We start from the raw sequence: 22,139 nt of genomic DNA, 5'->3' as shown, positions 1-22,139 counted from the left end.
ATATTTGTATACTTGTTACACAGCAATAAAAGGGAGAGGGTGAAGGGAGAAAGGAGGTGAGAGGCTGGAGGGGACTCTCCTTCCCAGCTGTCACCTATCCTTTCTCGCCTTATTTCTCCCCTCATCCACTCCACCTAACGCAACTCTTCCCTCTATTTGAGCTGTACAGTTATAGTGCTGGTACTATGTAGTCAGCCAGCATATATATAATAGATGGAAACACTCCACGTGGGAAAAGTATATCTAAAAACAAAGGTGATGTAACTTACCTAACGAAAGTGCTGGCATGTTGATAGACACACAAACATACACACAAAATTCAAGCGTTGGTTGCGACCAACGGTTGCTTCATCAGGAAAGAGGGAAGGAGAGGGAAAGATGAAAGGATGTGGGTTTTAAGGGAGAGGGTAAGGAGTCATTCCAATCCTGGGAGCGGAAAGACTTACCTTAGGGGGAAAGAAGGACAGGTATACACTCGCACACACACACACACACATATATCCATTCACACGTACACAGACACAAGCAGACATTTGTAAAGGCAAAGATGTTGTTGAATGACAGGTGAGGTATGAGCGGCGGCAACTTTAAATTAGCGGAGGTTGAGGCCTGGTGGGTAACAAGAAGAGAGGATATACTGAAGGGCAAGTTCCCATCTCCAGAGTTCTGACAGGTTGGTGTTAGTGGGAAGTATCCAGATAACCCTTCTTGGTTACCCAGGCCTGCCAACCCAAAGTTTGGTACAGATTTATTGATGACATCTTCATGATCTGGACTCACAGTGAAGAACAACTCCAGAATTTCCTCTCCAACCTCAACTCCTTTGTTTCCATCAGATTCACCTGGTCCTACTCCAAATCCCATGCCACTTTCCTTGACGTTGACCTCCATCTGTCCAATGGCCAGCTTCACACATCCGTCCACATCAAACCCACCAATAAGCAACAGTACCTCCATTATGACAGCTGCCACCCATTCCACATCAAACGGTCCCTACCCTACAGCCTAGGTCTTCGTGGCAAACGAATCTGCTCCAGTCCGGAATCCCTGAACCATTACACCAACAACCTGAAAACAGCTTTCGCATCCCGCAACTACCCTCCGACCTGGTACAGAAGCAAATTACCAGAGCCACTTCCTCATCCCCTCAAACCCAGAACCTCCCACAGAAGAACCCCAAAAGTGCCCCACTTGTGACAGGATACTTTCCAGGACTGGATCAGACTCTGAATGTGGCTCTCCTGTAACCCGGAAGGTATACACGATCACAGGCAGAGCCACGTGTGAAAGCACCCACGTGATTTACCAACTGATCTGCCTACACTGTGAAGGTTTCTATGTGGGAATGACCAGCAACAAACTGTCCATTCGCATGAATGGACACAGGCAGACAGCGTTTGTTGGTAATGAGGATCACCCTGTGGCTAAACATGCCTTGGTGCACGGCCAGCACATCTTGGCACAGTGTTACACTGTCCAGGTTATCTGGATACTTCCCACTAACACCAACCTGTCAGAACTCCGGAGATGGGAACTTGCCCTTCAGTATATCCTCTCTTCTCGTTACCCACCAGGCCTCAACCTCCGCTAATTTCAATTTGCCGCCGCTCATACCTCAGCTGTCATTCAACAACATCTTTGCCTCTGTACTTCTGCCTCGACTGACATCTCTGCCCAAACTCTTTGCCTTTACAAATGTCTGCTTGTGTCTGTGTACATGCGGATGGATATGTGTGTGTGTGCGCGTTGAGTGTATACCTGTCCCTTTTTCCCCCCTAAGGTAAGTCTTCCCGCTCCCGGGATTGGAATGACTCCTTACCCTCTCCCTTAAAACCCACATCCTTTCGTCTTTCCCTCTCCTTCCCTCTTTCCTGATGAAGCAACAGTTGGTTGCGAAAGCTAGAATTTTGTGTGTATGATTGTGTTTGTTTGTGTGTCTATCGGCCTGCCAGCACTTTCGTATGCCTTTAAATATGTCTGCTTGTGCCTGTATATGTGTGGATGGATATGTGTGTGTGTGCGAGTGTATAACTGTCCTTTTTTCCCCCTAAGGTAAGTCTTTCCGCTCCCGGGATTGGAATGACTCCTTACCCTCTCCCTTAAAACCCACATCCTTTCGTCTTTCCCTCTCCTTCCCCTCTTTCCTGATGAGGCAACAGTTTGTTGCGAAAGCTTGAATTTTGTGTGTGTGTTTGTTTGTGTGTCAATCGACCTGCCAGCGCTTTCGTTCGGTAAGTCACATCATCTTTGTTTTTAGATATATATATATATAGATAGAGAGAGAGAGAGAGTCACTAGGGGCAAGCACGTGTGTGTGTGTGTGTGTGTGTGTGTGTGTGTGTGTGTGTGTGTGTGTGGTGGAAGGGGGGGGGGGGGCGTGCCTGCTGTATGCTTCTCCACGTGAGTAAGCGCTCTATAGTTCGAAAAAGTATTGAGTTACCAAAGTTCTCAGTATTGTTCGTGTGTCTCTTGGTGATTCAACACCTCTCTTAATTCTGTGAGCTGTTTTCTTTACCATTAAAATATTTACACGTCATCAGGACTTGCCCTTACTGTATCATGACTGTAAGAACCTCTATCATATACAAGAAATAAGTTTCAGAATTGATTTGGGAGGATTTGCTAATCATTCAACGAGAAATTTCTTTCAGATCAGAATATTCGTACGAGTGTGTGTTCCCCATATGCCTAGGCAAAAAACAAAATCTCACAGACTACACAACTGTCAGGTGCTTCTGCTTCATTATACAAGAGGCATTCATAAGTAATGCAACACATTTTTTTTTCTCGGCTAGTATCAGTTGAAAAAGATGCAAAATTTGTCATGGGACATTGTGCAGTATTCCCATTTCAGTCCCTATAGTTTCATGAAGTTCCAATAGGTGGTGGTATCTGTAAAGGAGGTGCATTGCAAGCAGAGAGCTGTCATTGGGTTTCTTTTGGGGGAAAACCAGAGCATTGCAGACATTCATAAATACCTGCAGAATGTTTATAGAGACCTGGAAGGAAACAAAAGCACAGTGAGTCTTTGGGCAGGGCAACTGTCATCATCTCAACAAGATCATGCAAACCTGTCCCATCTGCTGGGTGCCTCAGGAAATTGAAGAAACAACTTCAGCATGTTTGTCACTGCAAGAATGCAAACAATCTTCTGTTTTTCCATAACAACGCAAGGCCTCACACAAGTCTGTGCACCCGAGAGGAGCTCACAAAACTTCGTTAGACTGTTCTTCCCCATTCACTTACAGCCTGGATCTTGCATCTTCCGATTTCCATCTATTTGGCCCAATGAAGAATGCACTCCACAGGAAGCAGTACGTGGATGATGGTGAGGTTATTGATGCAGCAAGATGTTGGCTCTGACACTGACCAGTAGAGTGGTAACATACAGGCACACAAGCCCTCGCAGTAAGGTGGTGTAACGCCATCGCACTGAATGTAGATTATGATTCAACTGAGGTTTTGTAGTCAAAATAATGGGGAATAATATGGTTTACTGGAATTCTGAATAAAACTGAACTGCTTCCAGGAAAAAAAAAAAAAATGCTAGATTACTTAGTGAATAGTTCTTTTACTGTAGAAGGTGAAGTTTATCCACACAAGAGTCACTGCAGATGGAACTTCGATATACCATACAGCACAGCTTGATAGCCTATTTTTCTGCTAAACTGAAGTATGACATCAGTAATGAAATTCAAACAGCTGCCAGGACTGTAATTGCAGAAAGAAACGGTGTTCTTCCACTACAGATACACAAAACTAGTTCACAATGAGAGAACTAAATTTAGTTTTCTGTTGATGATTGAAAAATGAATATGCATAATATGGACTGGATATTCTATTGACACTGTGTTTTATTTGCATAATTATTTCTACCCATGGAGGCATTTACTCTCCACATAAATAACTATACAAGTCCCATTTCATAAGAACTTAAATTTGATTGAGTTATCAATAATACTTACCTTCCAGTTACTTCTCAATGTAAAGGCATGAAGGTGACACCTTTCTCACACTGATGTCTTGTCTTTTTACTATGAGAAATACACTGCAGCAAACATTCATGGTTCTGTTGCAATTGCTAGAGAATGTTTTTCTCAAATTTGTTAAGTGTACTGTATTTGTTAAGTGTAAGCTTTTTGTAGGGAATAATTACTCACCTGTGCTTCATTCATGCAGCCAGAGCTAGTAATATAGCTAGAATGTTGCAGCTTTCCAGAAGTTGCCACCAACAAAAGTTTTAATTCAACACCCAACTACCTCCTTTGCATTTTTATCACTTTTAGGTTGTTTTTAATTGAGTTTTCTACCCTCCTCATGAAATGAGCAAAGAAGCCAATTTAAATTACAATTAAATGAATACCCCTAGCTGCATATAGGCATTGACATACGTCAACGGGGACAGTTGAAAATGTGTGCCCCGACCGGGACTTGAACCCGGGATCTCCTGCTTACATGGCAGACGCTCTATCCTTCTGAGCCACCAACGACACAGAGGATAGTGCGACTGCAGGGACTTATCTCTGGCAGGCCTCCCGTGAGACCCACATTCCCAACTTAATGTCCCGGACTATATTCATGGTGCCCCTGCTTATTATACTCATTACTCGCGGCTTTTTGCTGATTCCCGGAAGAGTTCAGGCATTGTTTGTGCATCCGCTCAGAAGAAGAAGATGGTCAAATGGCCGGTGAGCCTTAACTATATTTATATATGAAGATGGTATCTGTTCTTTTGGGCATGTCCGAAAGAACAGATACCATTGGTGACCATGCAGCTTGTTAGACAATGAAATTACAATGAAATGAATACCCCTAGCTGCATACAGGAATGTAGGTCTCGTGGGAGACGTGTCAGAGATAAGTCCCTGCAGTCACACTATCCTCTGTGTCCTCAATGGCTCAGAAGGATAGAGCGTCTGCCATGTAAGCAGGAGATCCCGGGTTCGAGTCCCGATCGGGGCACACATTTTCAGCTGTCCCTGTTGGCATATGTCAATGCCTGTGTGCAGCTAGGAGTATTCATTTCATTTTAAGTTCATTCTAACATGCTGCATGGTCACCGATGGTATCTGTTCTCTCAGACATGTCTTCATATATAAAAATAGAAGCCAATTTAGCTCACTACGTTCTACCATCCCATTGAGTAGCCTCCAGTTTGGAAATCCTAGGTTTCCCTAATGAAACCCAGTCAGTGCCAACTAGAATCCTGACAAGCTTACAAAAAGTTAGAGATATAGTGAGTGTTATTGCTAACACACACACACACACACACACACACACACACACACACACACACACACACACACACCAAATTCTGACCAATACTGACAAATTTCTAAATTTTGTTTCTTTTCCTTTTATTTACACAATTTCCAACACAATCTTAAGCTCAAAGCAGCATCAAAATTCACAAAGAGATAATTTTATCACAAAAGGATCATGAGTTTAGAAACTTTTATAAAAATGTAGTGGGGCATAGCATGGAACATGCACAATTAAGTACGAACTTGCTTTATTTTAACATAACTTAATAATTTTTTTTCCTTCTGTTTATATGAGATACATTTTATTTTTAGGACTGTCACCATACAAACTTTAAAAAATATAACAACTTCAAAATTGAATATGGATGATAACATGAGTACTGAAACAATATTGCTATGATCAAATTGTTTTGGTGTGATCATGTCTGCTGACAGCCTGGTGGACTTACCAGAATTTCACAAAAGCAAGTGTGTATATATTTTTGTTTGGTGCAATGGCTCTTCCATAACAGAAAGTTAACATAAACTGTAAGTTTTACACAGACAAAGTCAGCCTGTGTCTAGTAAGAACTGCAACATCCTTCATAGGCTCAGGCTGCAACAATTCAGCAACCTGCAGAACAATGAAAGTACAAGGAAAATTAATATCACAATGTCTACACAAAGAGGCATGTCATATTTCACTTACACATGAGAAAATCAACCGAACACTGACCCTGTACTATGCCAGAGAACAACAGCACTGTAAATAGATACAGGTGGATGATACATTTTATTCGACATTACATCCTGGGTGTCGAGTGCGCATTGCATTCCTATTATATGGCACATTACCACGCACATGTTTCTTTTCCTTTTATTTACACAATTTCCAACACAATATTAAGATCAAATAGTTACATGTACTATAAATATATCCCCAAATAATGTGTTGCCAATGGTGCAGACCACTGAGATATCAAAATTTAATTACTACTTTGTTTCTTTTGTTATCAATTCACGGTAACAAATGACATCTCACCATCAACAAGAGTGCATTAAAACAAAGTACACACCCAGTCAGACAAGAACGAGAAATAAATTCTCTGTTGTTGTGGTCTTAAGTCTGAAGGCTGATATAATGCAGCTCTCCATGCTACTCTATCCTGTGCAAACCTTTTCATCTTCGAATAACTACTGCAACTTCCATCCTGAATCTGCTTACTGTATTGATCTCTTGGTCTCTCTCTACAATTTTTACCCTCAAGACTTCCCTCTAATACTAAATGGGTGACCACTTGACGACTCAGAACATGTCCTATCAGCAAATTTCTTTTCTCCACAATTCCATTCAGTACCTCTTCATTAGTTAGATGATCCACCCACCTAATATTCAGTATTCTTCTGTAGCACCACATTTCAAATGCTTCTATTCTCTTTTTTGTCCAAGCTGTTAATCATCCACATAAGGCAGCACTCCATACAAATACTTTCAAACAAGACTCCCTAACACTTAAATCTATATTCAATGTTAACAAATTTCATTTCATCAGAAACACTTTTCTTGTCATTGCCAGTCTACCTTTCATATCTGCTCTACCCTTTGGCCATCATCAGTTATTCTGCTGCCTAAATAACAAAAGTCATCTACTACTTTAAGTGTCTCATTTCCTCATCTAATTCCCTTTTAATTCAACCTAAATTACATTATTCTTGTCTTGCTTTTGTTGCTTTTCATCTTGTATCACCCTTTGAAGACACTGCACCTGCTATTCTAAGTCCTTTGCTGCCTCTGACAGAATTACAATGTTGTCAAGAAACCTCAAAGTTTTTATTTCTTTACCCTGTGCTTCAATTCCTACTCTAAATTTTTCTTTTAATTCCTGTACTGCTTGCTTAATGTACAGATTGAATAACATTGGTTATAGGCTACAATCTTGTCTCACTCCCTTCTCAACCACTGCTTCCCTTTAAAGCCCCTAAACTCTTATAACTGCCGTCTGGTTACTGTACAAGTTGTAAACAGTCTTTCAGTCCCTGTATCTTACCCCTGCTACCTTCAGAATTTCAAACAGAGTGTTACAGTCAACACTGTCAAAAGCTTAGAATAAGACTACAAAAGTTATAAACATAGATTTGCCTTTCCTTGACCTATATTCTAAGATAAGTTATAGGGTCAGTATTGCCTCAGGTGTTCCTACATTTCTCCAGAATCCAAACTGATCTTTCCAGCTTCTACCAATTTTTCCATTCTTCTGTAAAGAATTCATGTTAGTATTGTGAAACCTTGATTTATTAAACTGATATTTCAGTAATTTTCCCACCTGCCAGCAACTGCTTGCTTTGGAATTGGAATTACTACATTCTTCTCAAAATCTGAAGATATATTACCTATCTCATACATCTTGCACACCAGAAGGTAGAGTTTTGTGATGGATGGCTTTCCCAAGGCTATCAGTAGTTCTAACAGAATATAGTCTTATCCCTGGGGGCATTGTTTTGTCTTTGTCTTTCAGAGCTCTGTCATTCTTCTAGCAGTACAATACTCCTATCTCAGCTACATCTACATCCACTTCCCTTTCTATAATATTGCTTTCAAGTTCATCTCCCTTGTACAGACCCTCTATAATCTCCTTCCACCTTTCCCTTCTTTATTTAGGACTGGTTTTACATCTGAGCTCTTGAAATTCATACACCTGTTTCTCTCTTCTCCATACGCCTCTTTAATCTTCCTGTAGGTGGTATTTATCTTTTTCCTAGTGAGATATGCTTCTAAAGCCTTAGATTTCTCCACTGGCCATTCCTGCTAAGCCATTTTGCACTTTCTGTCAATTTCATTTTTAGATGTTTGTAATCCTGCTTCATTTGCTGCAGTTTTATATTTTCGCCTTCTATCAATTAAATTCAATATCTGCTCTGTTATCCAAGGATTTTTACCTATCTGATCTTCTGACGCCTTCACTATTTCATCTCTCATAGCTACCCATTCATCTACTACTGTATCCCATTCCTCTATACTAGCCAATTGTTGCCTAATGCTCCCTCCAAACTATCAACAATCTCTGAATCTTTCAACCTATCCAGGTCCCATCTCTACCTTTTTACAACTTCTTTAGTTTTAATCCACAGTACTAAACCAATAAATTGTAGTCAGTGACCACATCTGCCATTGTAAATGTCCTACAATTTAAAATCTGGTTCCAAAATATCTGTCTTACTATTATATAACCAATCTGAAATCTTCCAGTATATCCAGGTCTCTTCCACATATACGGTCTTCTTTCATAATTCTTAAACCAAGTGTTAGCATTCTTAAACCAAGTGTTAGCATTCTTAAACCAAGTGTTAGCTATGATTAAATTACGCCCTGTGCAAAATTCTACCAGACGACTTCCTCTTTCATTCTTTCCTCCAGTTCACTTTCATCTATTACTTTTTTCTTCTCTTCCTTTTCCTACTATCAAACTCCAGTTCCTCATTGAGCTTAAATTTGCATACTCCTTAGGTATCTGAGTATTTTCTTTTATCTTATCATCCACTTCTTTAGCCTCTTTATCATCTGTGGAGCTAGTTGGCTTATAAACTTTACTACTGTGATGACTGTGGGCTTCATGTCTATCTTGCTTACAATAATGCGTTTACTATGCTGTTCATAGTGCTTACCTGCATTCTTGTTTCTTATTCATTATTAAACCTACTTCTGCATTATCCCTGTTTGATTTTGTATTTATAGCCCTGTATTAATCTGACCAGCAGCCCTGTTCCTACTGCCATCGAATTTTACTAATTCCCACTGCATCTAAGTTCAACCTATCTGTTTCCCTTTATAATTTTCTAACCTACCTGCATCATTAAGAAATTTAACATTACATTCTCTGATCTACAGAGCACCAGTTTTGTTTCCCCTAATGACAACACCCCCCCCCCCCCCTGCCGAGTAGCCCCCACCTGGAGATCTGAATGGGAGACTATTTTACCTCTGGAATATGGCACCCAAGAGAATGCCATCATCATTTAACCACACAGTAGAGTACATGCCCTTGGGAAAATTTACAGCTATAGTTTCCCCTTGTTTTCAGCTGCTCACAGTACCAGCAAAGCAAGGCCATTTTGGTTGATGTTAGAAGGCCAGATCAGTCAATGACCCAGACTGTTATCCCTGCAACTACAGAAAATGCTGCTGCCCCTCTTCAGAAACCACAACTACTCCATTATGGTTGCACCTGCAGTATGGCTATCTGTACTGCTGAGGTATGAAAGCCATACCACCAATGGGCAAGGTCCACGGTGCATGGTTCTTAAACAAATGACCATAATATTAAATGAAATCACATAAAATTTGAATTAGAATAGCTAGATTTCAACTTAACTGTAGAGCTAATCAAGTATAAAGTCTGCAGTGCGGTTGGCTATAACACATCTTTCTGTATTTGTGACACAGTAAAATTATAATTATACAACATATTTTCCATTTAATCTGTCAACACAGTTACAAAAGGTACATCAGAGTTGTCAAGGATTTCACAAGTTTTGTGGAAGTAACAATCACTCCATTATATTGCAATGACATTATAGTTAGAGCAGTGTGAAAAAGACTTCACAGAACTATTAATCCACAGACTTCCTGTCACTATTATGATTTGCCTAACAGTATCTCACTCTTGCATTGGCCAGCACTGTGCCTTTCACAGATCCTCTTTCTCCAGGTCCTAATCCTGTCTTTCCTTCATATATTCCTACTTTCCACACTTCTGTTCCCCTTATTACCCTTGTGGTGTTACATCTTGCCTGCCTACCACTTCCACCAACAAATGACACTCAATGAAGATGACACCATACCAACTGACTCAATACTACTTGTAGGTGTGACTCAAGCTGTCACTCTGAATATGATTTACTGGAGCTAATCATGGAGATGTAGGTGAACAGGAACGGCAGTGCCACAATCACCGTAATGGGAACAGTCCAAACCTAACTCCGTAATTGTGATGTAGGGATTCAAGATTTACAAGGCAACAGAAAATGAACATGGAGCAAAGAGTGCATTAGTGCTCAATATCAAGTTAATATGTTCTCAAGCATCAATTAAAATAAAAGTTACAAAAACATAATCAATGAAGACTTATAAGGCTGACACGAGAATGAGAGAAAAATGACAGTAATGAGTAGAGCTAAGTAAAATGTGTGTGATGGAATCAAAGTGTAAAGTGAAAGTACAGGGGGAATTCTCAGAAGCATTTGAAGTAAAAACAAAAGTGAGACAGGAAGATGATATATCACCAACCCTGTTCAATTTGGCCCTCAACAACACCCTGAAGAGAGTAACATATGAAAGTGCTGGAGTCACCATAGGAAAAAAGATAAATGTCCTGGCTTTTGCGGATGATATTGTGCTGATAGGAATGAACATGGAAGACCTGGAGAAAATGAGGACTGTGCTAATGGAAGAAGCTAAGAAAGCAGGTCTAAGTATAAACAAAAGTAAAACAAAGTTCATGGTAGTAGGAAGAAAAGCTCATTTAGGACCAATCCATCTAAAAATCGGAAATCTAACAATACAGAAAACAGACACATTCATGTAACTAGGTGTCAACATCAACCAACAAAACCTTACAGAACAAGAATTCAAGCTGGGAAAATACGTCTAGGAACTATGTACATCATAAGATCAAAGTTACTATCTAGGCAGGCAAAAATAAGAATATATCAGACCATCATCAAGCCAATAGTGTGCTATGCAAGTGAGACATGGACCCTGACATAGAAGTCAGAGAAAAAACTCATCACTTTTGAAAATAAAATACTGAGATAAATATATGGACCAGAGAAAGAAAGTGAACAGTGAAGAATAAGGAAAAACAGAGAACTCAAACAATTATACACACTGCCTGACATTGTAGTGGGTATTAAAATTAAGACACTAAGATGGTACGGACATGTGAGGAGGAGAGGGGAGAACATGGTAATAAAGGCTGTAATGGATGGAGAAGCTGAAGGGAAGAGACCCCTGGGACGGCCAAGAATGAGATGGAAGGATAATACCATGGGAGACCTGCAGATACTGGGTCTGGGAGATGGAGATGTAGATGACAAGAAGTGTGGAAGGCAGGACTGATGGAGGCCAAGGACCGACTGCGGTTTATGTGGCCAGTAAAAGTAAGTAAGTAAATATATTTTAAAAATTAACACAATTTTTGAGTTAGTAATTGTTGTTTTTATTTAACTAAAATAAACTCAAATTATTTTTTTACCATTTTTATAGGAGTCCTACAAGAAGATATTTTAGATTACACAATGTTTACAAACAGCTGCTCATAGACATTCTGTTAATAAAAATATCCCCAAGATCCAAACAATGTTACCTGCAGCACCTTCTGCAAGCAGAAGTGGAAATTACGGCAATGTTAATTTTTCAAAAGATATATTCGGAGCACTAGTTTCAGCCAACATCCCTTTGAATAATTTAAATAATGTAAAATTTCAAACATTCCTGGAAAAACAGTCTAAACGAAAAGTTCCTGATTAATCAACAATAATGAAAAACTCCATTGGTAAAGTCTATGAAGAGGTATTTAAACTTGTCAATTATTTAAAACTTGGAAACATATTGACAGTGGAAATGTAAAATTACTTAGTCCCACAGGTTAAGTTTAGTTCATAATCAACAAACATACTATTTTTTAAAAAAAAATTTAAACTTGCTCCCCCCAAAAGTGAGATATAAAATTCCACCCCCGATCTTTATCAATTTTCAATAAAATGACTCCTTTCAGGTGATACAAGAAATAAGAGGTGATGCCCGCGACTCAAGTTTGTGGTTATCTGTAGATGAAATAACATACTAGTGTGGGAGATTTATTGGCAATGTCGTCGTGGGAAAAATGACAGAACTTGAACCAGGAACACCCCATCTCCTTGTGTCTAAGATACTTGAAGAAACAAACTATTGGATTGCTAGGGTTGTTCATAATGTGTTACATGTTTGATTGCATGTAAAAAAAATGAGGTACAACTCTTGGCAACAGTTAACATGCAGCACAACACATGATTAAGATTGCTAAGGCTTTGCAGGTATTTTATACTAAGGCAATTCATATACGTTATTTAGCATGTGCTCTTCACCACTTGGCAGAGGAAACCCAAGTGAATTTTTCAGAAGTAAATGCCTTAATTTCCTCTCTGTAAAAAAAAAGTGTATGTGAAGGCACCATCAAGAGCTGAATTATTTACTGATATGAAGCATAATACTTGTTTTCCCCACAGAGCCAATCCTCACAAGAAGGGGAACATGGATTGAAGCAGGTCAATATTATGGTGAACATTTATAGGATGCTCGACCTGATGAACAAAAACAAAGCAACAAGTATCTCCATTGCAGTTAGTGTTCATAATGAGAAGAGTCTCAGTGTTTATTGAGACTTAGTTAGTAAACCCCTCACTGCATGTTTGGAAGAAAAAGGGATGCCTCTGCCGTCTGCCCTGCAGCTCTTACTGGAGACCTACCAGGAGAGATAGGAAAGTGTCTTCATACTAAAACCGAGAAAACTGAAGCAACAAATCAAGGTTTAACATTTCTTCAAGATGTGAATAAGGTGTTACAAGGATAATCTGAAAAACAACTTAATGCCTATTCTGCAAGTGAAATAGCCTCTTTCTGGTACTGTCTGTGACTTCAAATGAAGAGAGTGATCTTTCTCTCAACATAAAAATATTTTAGATGATGGCAGTAAATTGTTTCATCTAGAAAAGAAAAATATTTAATTGTTTATTGCAATAAAAGAAGTAAGTAGTCATTCCACATGGGAAAAATATATCTAATACCCTTGTAATAAAAGTAAGTAGTCACATTCCACATGGGAAAAATATATGTAATACTCTTGTAACTGCCCCCGGTGTAAAACCTGTCCCATGCACCCTCCCACCACCACCTACTCCAGTCCTGTAACCCGGAAGGTGTACACGATCAAAGGGAGAGCCACGTGTGAAAGCACCCACGTGATTTACCAACTGACCTGCCTACACCGTGAAGCTTTCTATGTGGGAATGACCAGCAACATACTGTCCATTCGCATGAATGGACACAGGCAGACAGTGTTTGTTGGTAATGAGGATCACCCTGTGGCTAAACATGCCTTGGTGCACGGCCAGCACATCTTGGCACAGTGTTACACCGTCCGGGTTATCTGGATACTTCCCACTAACACCAACCTGTTAGAACTCCGGAGATGGGAACTTGCCCTTCAGCATATCCTCTCTTCTCGTTATCCGCCAGGCCTCAATCTCCGCTAATTTCAATTTGCCGCCGCTCATACCTCACCTGTCTTTCAACAATATCTTTGCCTCTGTACTTCCGCCTCGACTGACATCTCTGCCCAAACTCTTTGCCTTTACAAATGTCTGCTTGTGTCTGTGTATGTGCGGATGGATATGTGTGTGTGTGCGAGTGTATACCTGTCCTTTTTCCCCCTAAGGTAAGTCTTACCGCTCCCGGGATTGGAATGACTCCTCACCCTCTCCCTTAAAACCCACATCCTTTTGTCTTTCCCTCTCCTTCCCTCTTTCCTGATGAGGCAACAGTTTGTTGCGAAAGCTTGAATTTCGTGTGTATGTTTGTGTTTGTTTGTGTGTCTATCGACCTGCCAGCACTTTCGTTCGGTAAGTCACATCATCTGTGTTTTTCCCCCGGAAACCATCCTTGTAACCACAAAGTTTGCCAAGGTAATCCCATTCCTGATGTCCAGGCGGAGCTTCAAGGAATCCTCAGAACCTTAGGCCCCCTACAAAACCTTTCACCTGACTCCATCAACCTCCTGACCCCACCAATGCCCCGCACCCCTACCTTCTACCTTCTTCCTAAAATTCACAAACCCAATCATCCCGGCCGTCCCATTGTAGCTGGCTACCAAGCCCCCACAGAACATATCTCTGCCTATGTAGATCAACACAGCTGGCTACCAAGCCCCCACAGAACATATCTCTGCCTATGTAGATCAACACCTTCAACCCATTACATGCAGTCTCCCATCCTTCATCAAAGACACCAACCACTTTCTCGAATGCCTGGAATCCCTACCCAGTCTGTTACCCCCGGAAACCATTCTTGTAACCACACTTCCTTATACACAAATATTCCGCACGTCCAGGGCCTCGCTGCGATGGAGCACTTCCTTTCATGCCGATCACCTGCCACCCTACCAAAAACCTCTTTCCTCATTACCTTAGCCAGCTTCATCCTGACCCACAACTTCTTCACTTTCGAAGGCCAGACATACCAACAATTAAAGGGAACAGCCATGGGCACCAGGATGGCCCCCTCACGCGCCAACCTATTCATGGGTCGCTTAGAGGAAGCCTTCTTGGTTACCCAGGCCTGCCAACCCAAAGTTTGGTACAGATTTATTGATGACATCTTCATGATCTGGACTCACAGTGAAGAAGAACTCCAGAATTTCCTCTCCAACCTCAACTCCTTTGGTTCCATCAGATTCACCTGGTCCTACTCCAAATCAGATGCCAATTTCCTTGATGTTGACCTCCACCTGTCCAATGGCCAGCTTCACACGTCCGTCCACATCAAACCCACCAACAAGCAACAGTACCTCCATTATGACAGCTGCCACCCATTCCACATCAAACGGTCCCTTCCCTACAGCCTAGGTCTTCGTGGCAAACATTCTGCTCCAGTCCGGAATCCCTGAACCATTACACCAAAAACCCGAAATCAGCTTTCGCATCCCGCAACTACCCTCCCGACCTGGTACAGAAGCAAATAACCAGAGCCACTTCCTCACCTCCTCAAACCCAGAACCTCCCACAGAAGAACCCCAAAAGTGCTCCACTTGACCAGCAGCAAACTGTCCATTCGCATGAATGGACACAGGCAGACAGTGTTTGTTGGTAATGAGGATCACCCTGTGGCTAAACATGCCTTGGTGCATGGCCAGCACATCTTGGCACAGTGTTACACCGTCCGCGTTATCTGGATACTTCCCACTAACACCAACCTGTCAGAACTCCGGAGATGGGAACTTGCCCTTCAGCATATCCTCTCTTCTCGTTATCCGCCAGGCCTCAATCTCTGCTAATTTCAATTTGTCGCCGCTCATACCTCACCTGTCTTTCAACAACATCTTTCCCTCTGTACTTCCGCCTCAACTGACATCTCTGCCCAAACTCTTTGCTTTTACAAATGTCTGCTTGTGTCTGTGTATGTGCGGATGGATATGTGTGTGTGTGCGCGAGTGTATACCTGTCCTTTTTTCCCCCCTTAAGGTAAGGCTTTCCGCTCCCGGGATTGGAATGACTCCTTACCCTCTCCCTTAAAACCCACATCCTTTCGGCTTTCTCTCTCCTTCCCTCTTTCCTGATGAGGCAACAGTTTGTTGCGAAAGCTTGAATTTCGTGTGTATGTTTGTGTTTGTTTGTGTGTCTGTCGACCTGCCAGCGCTTTCGTTTGGTAAGTTACATCATCTTTGTTTTTATATATATATATATATATATATATATATATATATATATATATATATATATATATATATATATATATGAGGGAAACATTCCACGCGGGAAAAATATATCTAAAAACAAAGATGATGTGACTTACCATACGAAAGCGCTGGCAGGTCGATAGACACACAAACAAACACAAACATACACACAAAATTCAAGCTTTCACAACCAACAGTTGCTTCGTCAGGAAAGAGGGAAGGAGAGGGAAAGACGAAAGGATGTGGGTTTTAAGGGAGAGGGTAAGGAGTCATTCCAATCCCGGGAGCAGAAAGACTTACCTTAGGGGGAAAAAAGGACAGGTATACACTCGCACACACACACACATCCATCCGCACATACACAGACACAAGCAGACATTTTTAGAAAGAAACATTCCACATGGGAAAAATATATTAAAAACAAAGATTCGACGACTTACCAAACGGGAAAGCGCTGATAGACAGACACAATAAAAAACACACAAACACACACACAGAATTTCAAGCTTTCACAACCAACGGTTGCTTCGTCAGGAAAGAGGGAAGGAGAGGGGAAAAAAAAAACCCACATCCTTTCATCTTTCCCTCTCCTTCCCTCTTTCCTGACGAAGCAACCGTTGGTTGCGAAAGCTTGAAATTCTGTGTGTGTGTGTGTTTGCGTGTTTTTTATTGTGTCTGTCTACCAGCGCTTTCCCGTTTGGAATTTCAAGCTTTCACAACCAACGGTTGCTTCGTCAGGAAAGAGGGAAGGAGAGGGGAAAAAAAAACCACATCCTTTCATCTTTCCCTCTCCTTCCCTCTTTCCTGAAGAAGCAACCGTTGGTTGTGAAAGCTTGAAATTCTGTGTGTGTGTGTGTGTGTGTGTGTGTGTGTGTGTGTGTGTTTGCGTGTTTTTTTATTGTGTCTGTCTACCAGCGCTTTCCCGTTTGGTAAAAACAAAGGTGATGTAACTTACCTAACGAAAGTGCTGGCATGTTGATAGACACACAAACATACACACAAAATTCAAGCGTTGGTTGCGACCAACGGTTGCTTCATCAGGAAAGAGGGGAAGGAGAGGGAAAGACGAAAGGATGTGGGTTTTAAGGGAGAGGGTAAGGTGTCATTCCAATCCCGGGAGCGGAAAGACTTACCTTAGGGGGAAAAAAGGACAGGTATACACTCGCACACACGCACATATCCATCCACACATATACAGACACAAGCAGACATATTTAAAGGTCTTTAAACCTGGAAACCACAACTTGTCACCTTCTTCCAGTTTACTAAGCTCTTTGGTTACCTGCCTGCCAACACTAGTTGTTCAAGTGGAAGCAGATTATCAAATGTAAAGAGTTCATTATGTAGAACTTCACAAATATTCTCAATTTTTTTCAAAGCAGGAACCTTTAAAAAAAAAAAACCGACCCAAAAAGGTGTTAAGTGCGGTCTCTATTTCTATATGCAACTTGTGAATCAAAGGTGTATGGCTTTGAAAACAGTGTGTACATAGTGAATAGTTCTGCAGATGACATTATGAAATAAAGTTCTGCTTTTATTGAAGGTTTCTATAATGCATTCACAGTGGCATTGTAGGATTTGAACTGAACAGTAGCAGAATTCTTTTTTAGAGGAAAATATTTAAGAAAGTAATATCAAATACCATCCCAATGTTCCAAAATACTGTTGTTTGCAGATCCTACAGTAAGTCACCTAGTGGTAGTATGCTTCTAAAATTTGTGATGTGGAATGTTAAGCATGGACTGAATTCCTTCACATTCTTCCCAGCAAACAGGTCAACCGTTAAAATAATAGGGAGTATTTGCCAGAAATTCTGATGCTCCTTGATCTAAACATTCCAAAGCCTTTAATGAGGCATTTTGCCTTGAATAAATGATGCGAGTTCCAATGTTTAGGGTTGCCTACTTCGGGTCTCATGGACGTCACTATCTAAAAGCCTAAATATTTTTTTGTTGACTCTAGGCCCAGCTGATCCCAGCATAGGGCATTTATTTAGGGACAAGATGGCTTCAGAAAGTACTTCACATTATTTCCAATGTAATGTTTCAGCATCTGCCTTACCGATTTAAAGTTCTTAGGTGATGTGTAGTCATGCAGCACTTACTCTCTGACCAAAATGTAATGGTTGTTTGCAATTTTTTTCTATCTTTAATTTTAGTAATTTCATCAAAACTCAATATGTAATTTTATGAACATGCCTCTTCTATCATATATTCTGGGAAATATTGTACCAATCCATCATTTATTCGGCATCTCGTTTTCATACACGTAAGTGAAAATCATCATCTTAAAATGAAACTTCCTGGCAGATTAAAACTGTGTGCCCGACCGAGACTCGAACTCGGGACCTTTGCCTTTCGTGGGCAAGTGCTCTACCAACTGAGCTACCAAAGCACGACTCACACCCGGTCCTCACAGCTTTACTTCTGCCAGTACCTTGTCTCCTACCTTCCAAACTTTACAGAAGCTCTCCTGCGAACCATGCAGAACTAGCACTCCTGAAAGAAAGGATATTGCGGAGACTTGGCTTAGCCACAGCCTGGGGGATGTTTCCAGAATGAGATTTTCACTCTGCAGCGGAGTGTGCGCTGATATGAAACTTCCTGGCAGATTAAAACTGTGTGCCCGAACGAGACTCGAACTCGGGACCTTTACCTTTCGTGGGCAAGTGCTGTGGCTAAGCCATGTCTCCGCAATATCCTTTCTTTCAGGAGTGCTAGTTCTGCATGGTTCGCAGGAGAGCTTCTGTAAAGTTTGGAAGGTAGGAGACGAGGTACTGGCAGAAGTAAAGCTGTGAGGACCGGGCGTGAGTCGTGCTTCGGTAGCTCAGATGGTAGAGCACTTGCCCGCGAAAGGCAAAGGTCCCGAGTTCGAGTCTCGGTCGGGCACACAGTTTTAATCTGCCAGGAAGTTTCATATCAGCGCACACTCTGCTGCAGAGTGAAAATCTCATTCTGGAATCATCTTAAAATGTTACAAATATCATTTGATGAGTCCACAGAGTAATTGGAAACCACTAATTTCACTGTCCAAATCAATTCAGCAGTGGTGGAACTCTCCTTGGTACTTGACATCCATATTGTTGATGCATGAACCAAACTTGAAGGTTGTGTCCAATCTGAAAGTTCTAATTATAACTGATGGCGTCCAAATTTACTATCAAAGTTACACTTGCATTTTGTTGAAAGTGAGTGATTAAAAATTTCCTGAAAACCTTTTGACTTAAAATTAAGAAAGCAAGAACACACAATGCAAAACAATTCACATTCACTAATTTCTTCTCCCCATGCAGACGTTACTTTTCAAATTGTCTGTTTTTTCAAGCTAATCACTATAATATTTGCATTTTCCCTTCTCAAAACATTTATCGCAGAGTCTCACAGCAGCAGTACGTTGTTGCCAAGCACTGTGCCTCAAAAGGACACAGACAACATAGTGCTATTAGCTAAGGGCCTTGACTGTCATCTTGATACATGCTTCGCACTTATTTTCAAGGTGGCTGCCCCTATAGCGGCAGCACCAGCAGCTCCCACCACTGCCCTCCCCACTACGTACAAAGACACTGGCAACATTCGGTAAGCAGACGACTTGTTCCTTTGTTGCTGCATGCGCAACTATCGATCACATGAGCTCGTGACATATTGTGCATGAGCCGGCAACTCCACATTCCACCACTGTCATCTGTCAGTCACAGAGTAATTTTTATCAGAGTATAGATTTTGTCTACTTTTATCATTGAAGCATTCAGGAAAGTTAAATGAACGAACCTGGAAACAAAAGTAAATAACTTATGTTTTCCTAAATGAGCAAAAAGAATGAGATAAGTGATAAAAAAATTTAAAAGGTGACCAAGTCATTACCCTGCAATCCCCTTTGTATTTTACATACAAAATTTATTTCTAGATACAACTCTCCATTTAGTTTTATTTGCATATGAATGAACAGTGGTTCTCACTGAAAGAGTAACCATAAAACAAATTCCCGAAAGAGTCGCCAGCACAAACTTAGAGCAACGGTTTGATCTAAATGGATTGAAATTAAACACAACTAACATCCAATGAAAACAGCTTAAAACTACGCTGTCAAAATCTAATAATTCTAAAATTACCACAAAAATCAGGATATTAGGGAAACAGTCTATCAAATTCTGTGGACATTTACAGAAAAAACTACTAGGTAACAAAGTTAAACAGTCATACATTCACAATGACTATGTTGTCCTATGTGAGACTTGGGCACTAAAAAAATAATGTGTCACAGCTATTTCGAGTTTATCGTAAGAAAGGTACGGGAATGTAAGTAGTATAAACAGAATATTCATGTGTATTTACATTTATGAACTGTTTATCTCTAAAAATGACAAATCAGAATTATCTATAGGTAACCACTTTCAACATGTATGATACTAGAAACAAAGCTACAAAAATCTATAATAAATTAAAAGACGAACACTTCCACAGTGTGGAACTAAAGTTACTGGAAAGAAAATTACTTGCCGTTTTTGTATAGAAATGTTATGCAACAACAAAACATTTAGATGATGATGATAGAGCTATCTTTGTAGAGTGAGGTAATAAACTTGCACTGACAGTTCTAATTAAGAATTTTTTTGGTGCTGTATATTATGTTATTTACCCTGTACACTGAGTCAATAATTTATCTACATATATAATCAGATAATAAAATTCTGAATCTAAAAGTTAGTGACCTGAATCTTTGGCAATTACATTTATTTTATGCAAATAAAACAACTTTAGTGTTATCTGCTATACCTGAAGGCAAGTCATTAATGTATATCTGAAAAAGAAACAGTATTACAAAGGAACCCAGTGAAACACCCCATGCTACAGAACCTCAATCAGATGCTAACCCATTTCTGGAAATTTCACAATTTAACTAATCCTTCTGCTGAGGTAACACTGAAATAAACTTTCATCTTCAATTCCTTAATTTTCTGACATGTTTAACAATATAGGTGTGGTCTACAATGTCAATGGCACTTGTCAGAATACAGAAAACACACAAACACAGTTTTTGTTTTTCCTATCTCTTCGATATCTTCCCCCATTTTGTGCAATAAGAAATATACTGCAACTGAAGAGCCTTCCTACAACTGAACTACAAAATCTGTCAACATGGGCTTACACAAACAGATAAGTAACTCCACACCATTGTTGATGGATAGGGGGAGTTAACAATGATGTAGATCCATAACTATTACAACATCTTTTTCTCTTTTCTTGTGTACAAATGGAAACACTATGAAGGAAAACTTTCCATTATTACCACCAGTATATTACTAGTTTGTGTTTGCAAATATCACCAGAACATGCACTTCTTAGTTAAATCTTTTTCATAAGAGCACCTAAGCTTTTCCTAGACTGACAAAACAATCAATTTCTTTGGAATGTGGTACAAAATGGAAAAGTATATCAAGGTGAAACGAATACTGCAGAGTTCTGGAATGAGACATTAGTGTACTGAGTTTTGTACAAATAGCTTGGCAGCAGTAACAGATAATGGAAATTGAATCTCTGTTGATTACTAAGTTAGAAAAGCACAGTCCAAATTTTTTAAAACTTCGTTATGCTACACAACATTCAGTAGTTGTTCAAACTGATGTCAGTGAAATTATTCCATTGCATGCCAAGATGAAATACAATGTGTCCACTGGTCACGTTATATAATGCCATATGTTACAGAAGATGCTTCGACAGATGAGTCCAAACATCCATGGTCGTAATTAATAATGAGTAGGATGGTACACTCAGGAAATACCAAACTTCCAGTTTTCTTAAATCCAGGCACATATATAATCTCATGCAATTACTGCAACAAATTTAACATTGGATGCACAGGTTTGAACTTTGCAGTTAGGTACAAAAACAAACTCTCGAAATTGTGAAAGTTATCAGTCTATATTTTATGTTCACTTACACAACCAAAAATACAAAACTGGATAAATATAAAAAGCAATGAAAATACTCCATTGTGTACCAAAAGGAATGACAATTAATATCCTGGAAAAATTTGAAATCTTTATCCACATAAACACACATTCTGACGAAATTCTTAATGAAAATACATAACAAAAATGCAAACAGTATTTGGAAAACTTTACTGGCTTCCAAAAAGAAAAAGAATTTATTTCAACACATAACCAACATCAGATAAGAAGTAATAACATTGGAATTCTTACTACATAAATATCTTTGCACAACACACAAAAACCCATAGTACGAGGGTAAACCCAAAAGTAAGGTCTCCTATGTTTTTATAAGTACATGGACCTGTTTATTTCTACAATGGTTTACAACAGTTTACAGCTTGAACATTTAGCTATTTTTCGACATAATCACCATTTCTGTTGATGCATTTTTGTAGACGCTGGGGCAGTTTTTGTATGCCC

At 40.0% G+C, this 22,139-nt stretch overlaps 1 protein-coding gene across 2 annotated transcripts in view; it reads right to left on the bottom strand.

Annotated features, from left to right (window-relative positions):
- Positions 1–5,495: 5,495 nt before the first annotated feature.
- LOC126195802 (exosome complex component RRP4) overlaps positions 5,496–22,139 on the bottom strand; it is a 115,054-nt gene continuing 98,410 nt past the window's right edge. For both annotated transcript variants that reach the window (XM_049934441.1, XM_049934449.1), the window contains one exon: positions 5,496–5,877. In XM_049934441.1, the coding sequence (XP_049790398.1) occupies positions 5,800–5,877 (78 nt within the window). In that variant the 3' untranslated portion in view covers positions 5,496–5,799. The remainder of the gene's footprint in view (positions 5,878–22,139) is intronic.

Source organism: Schistocerca nitens, chromosome 1 (genome assembly GCF_023898315.1).
Source record: "Schistocerca nitens isolate TAMUIC-IGC-003100 chromosome 1, iqSchNite1.1, whole genome shotgun sequence".
NCBI lineage: Eukaryota > Metazoa > Arthropoda > Insecta > Orthoptera > Acrididae > Schistocerca > Schistocerca nitens.
The sequence above is the reverse complement of the archived record's forward strand: the minus strand, read 5'-3'. Positions and strand labels throughout refer to the sequence as shown.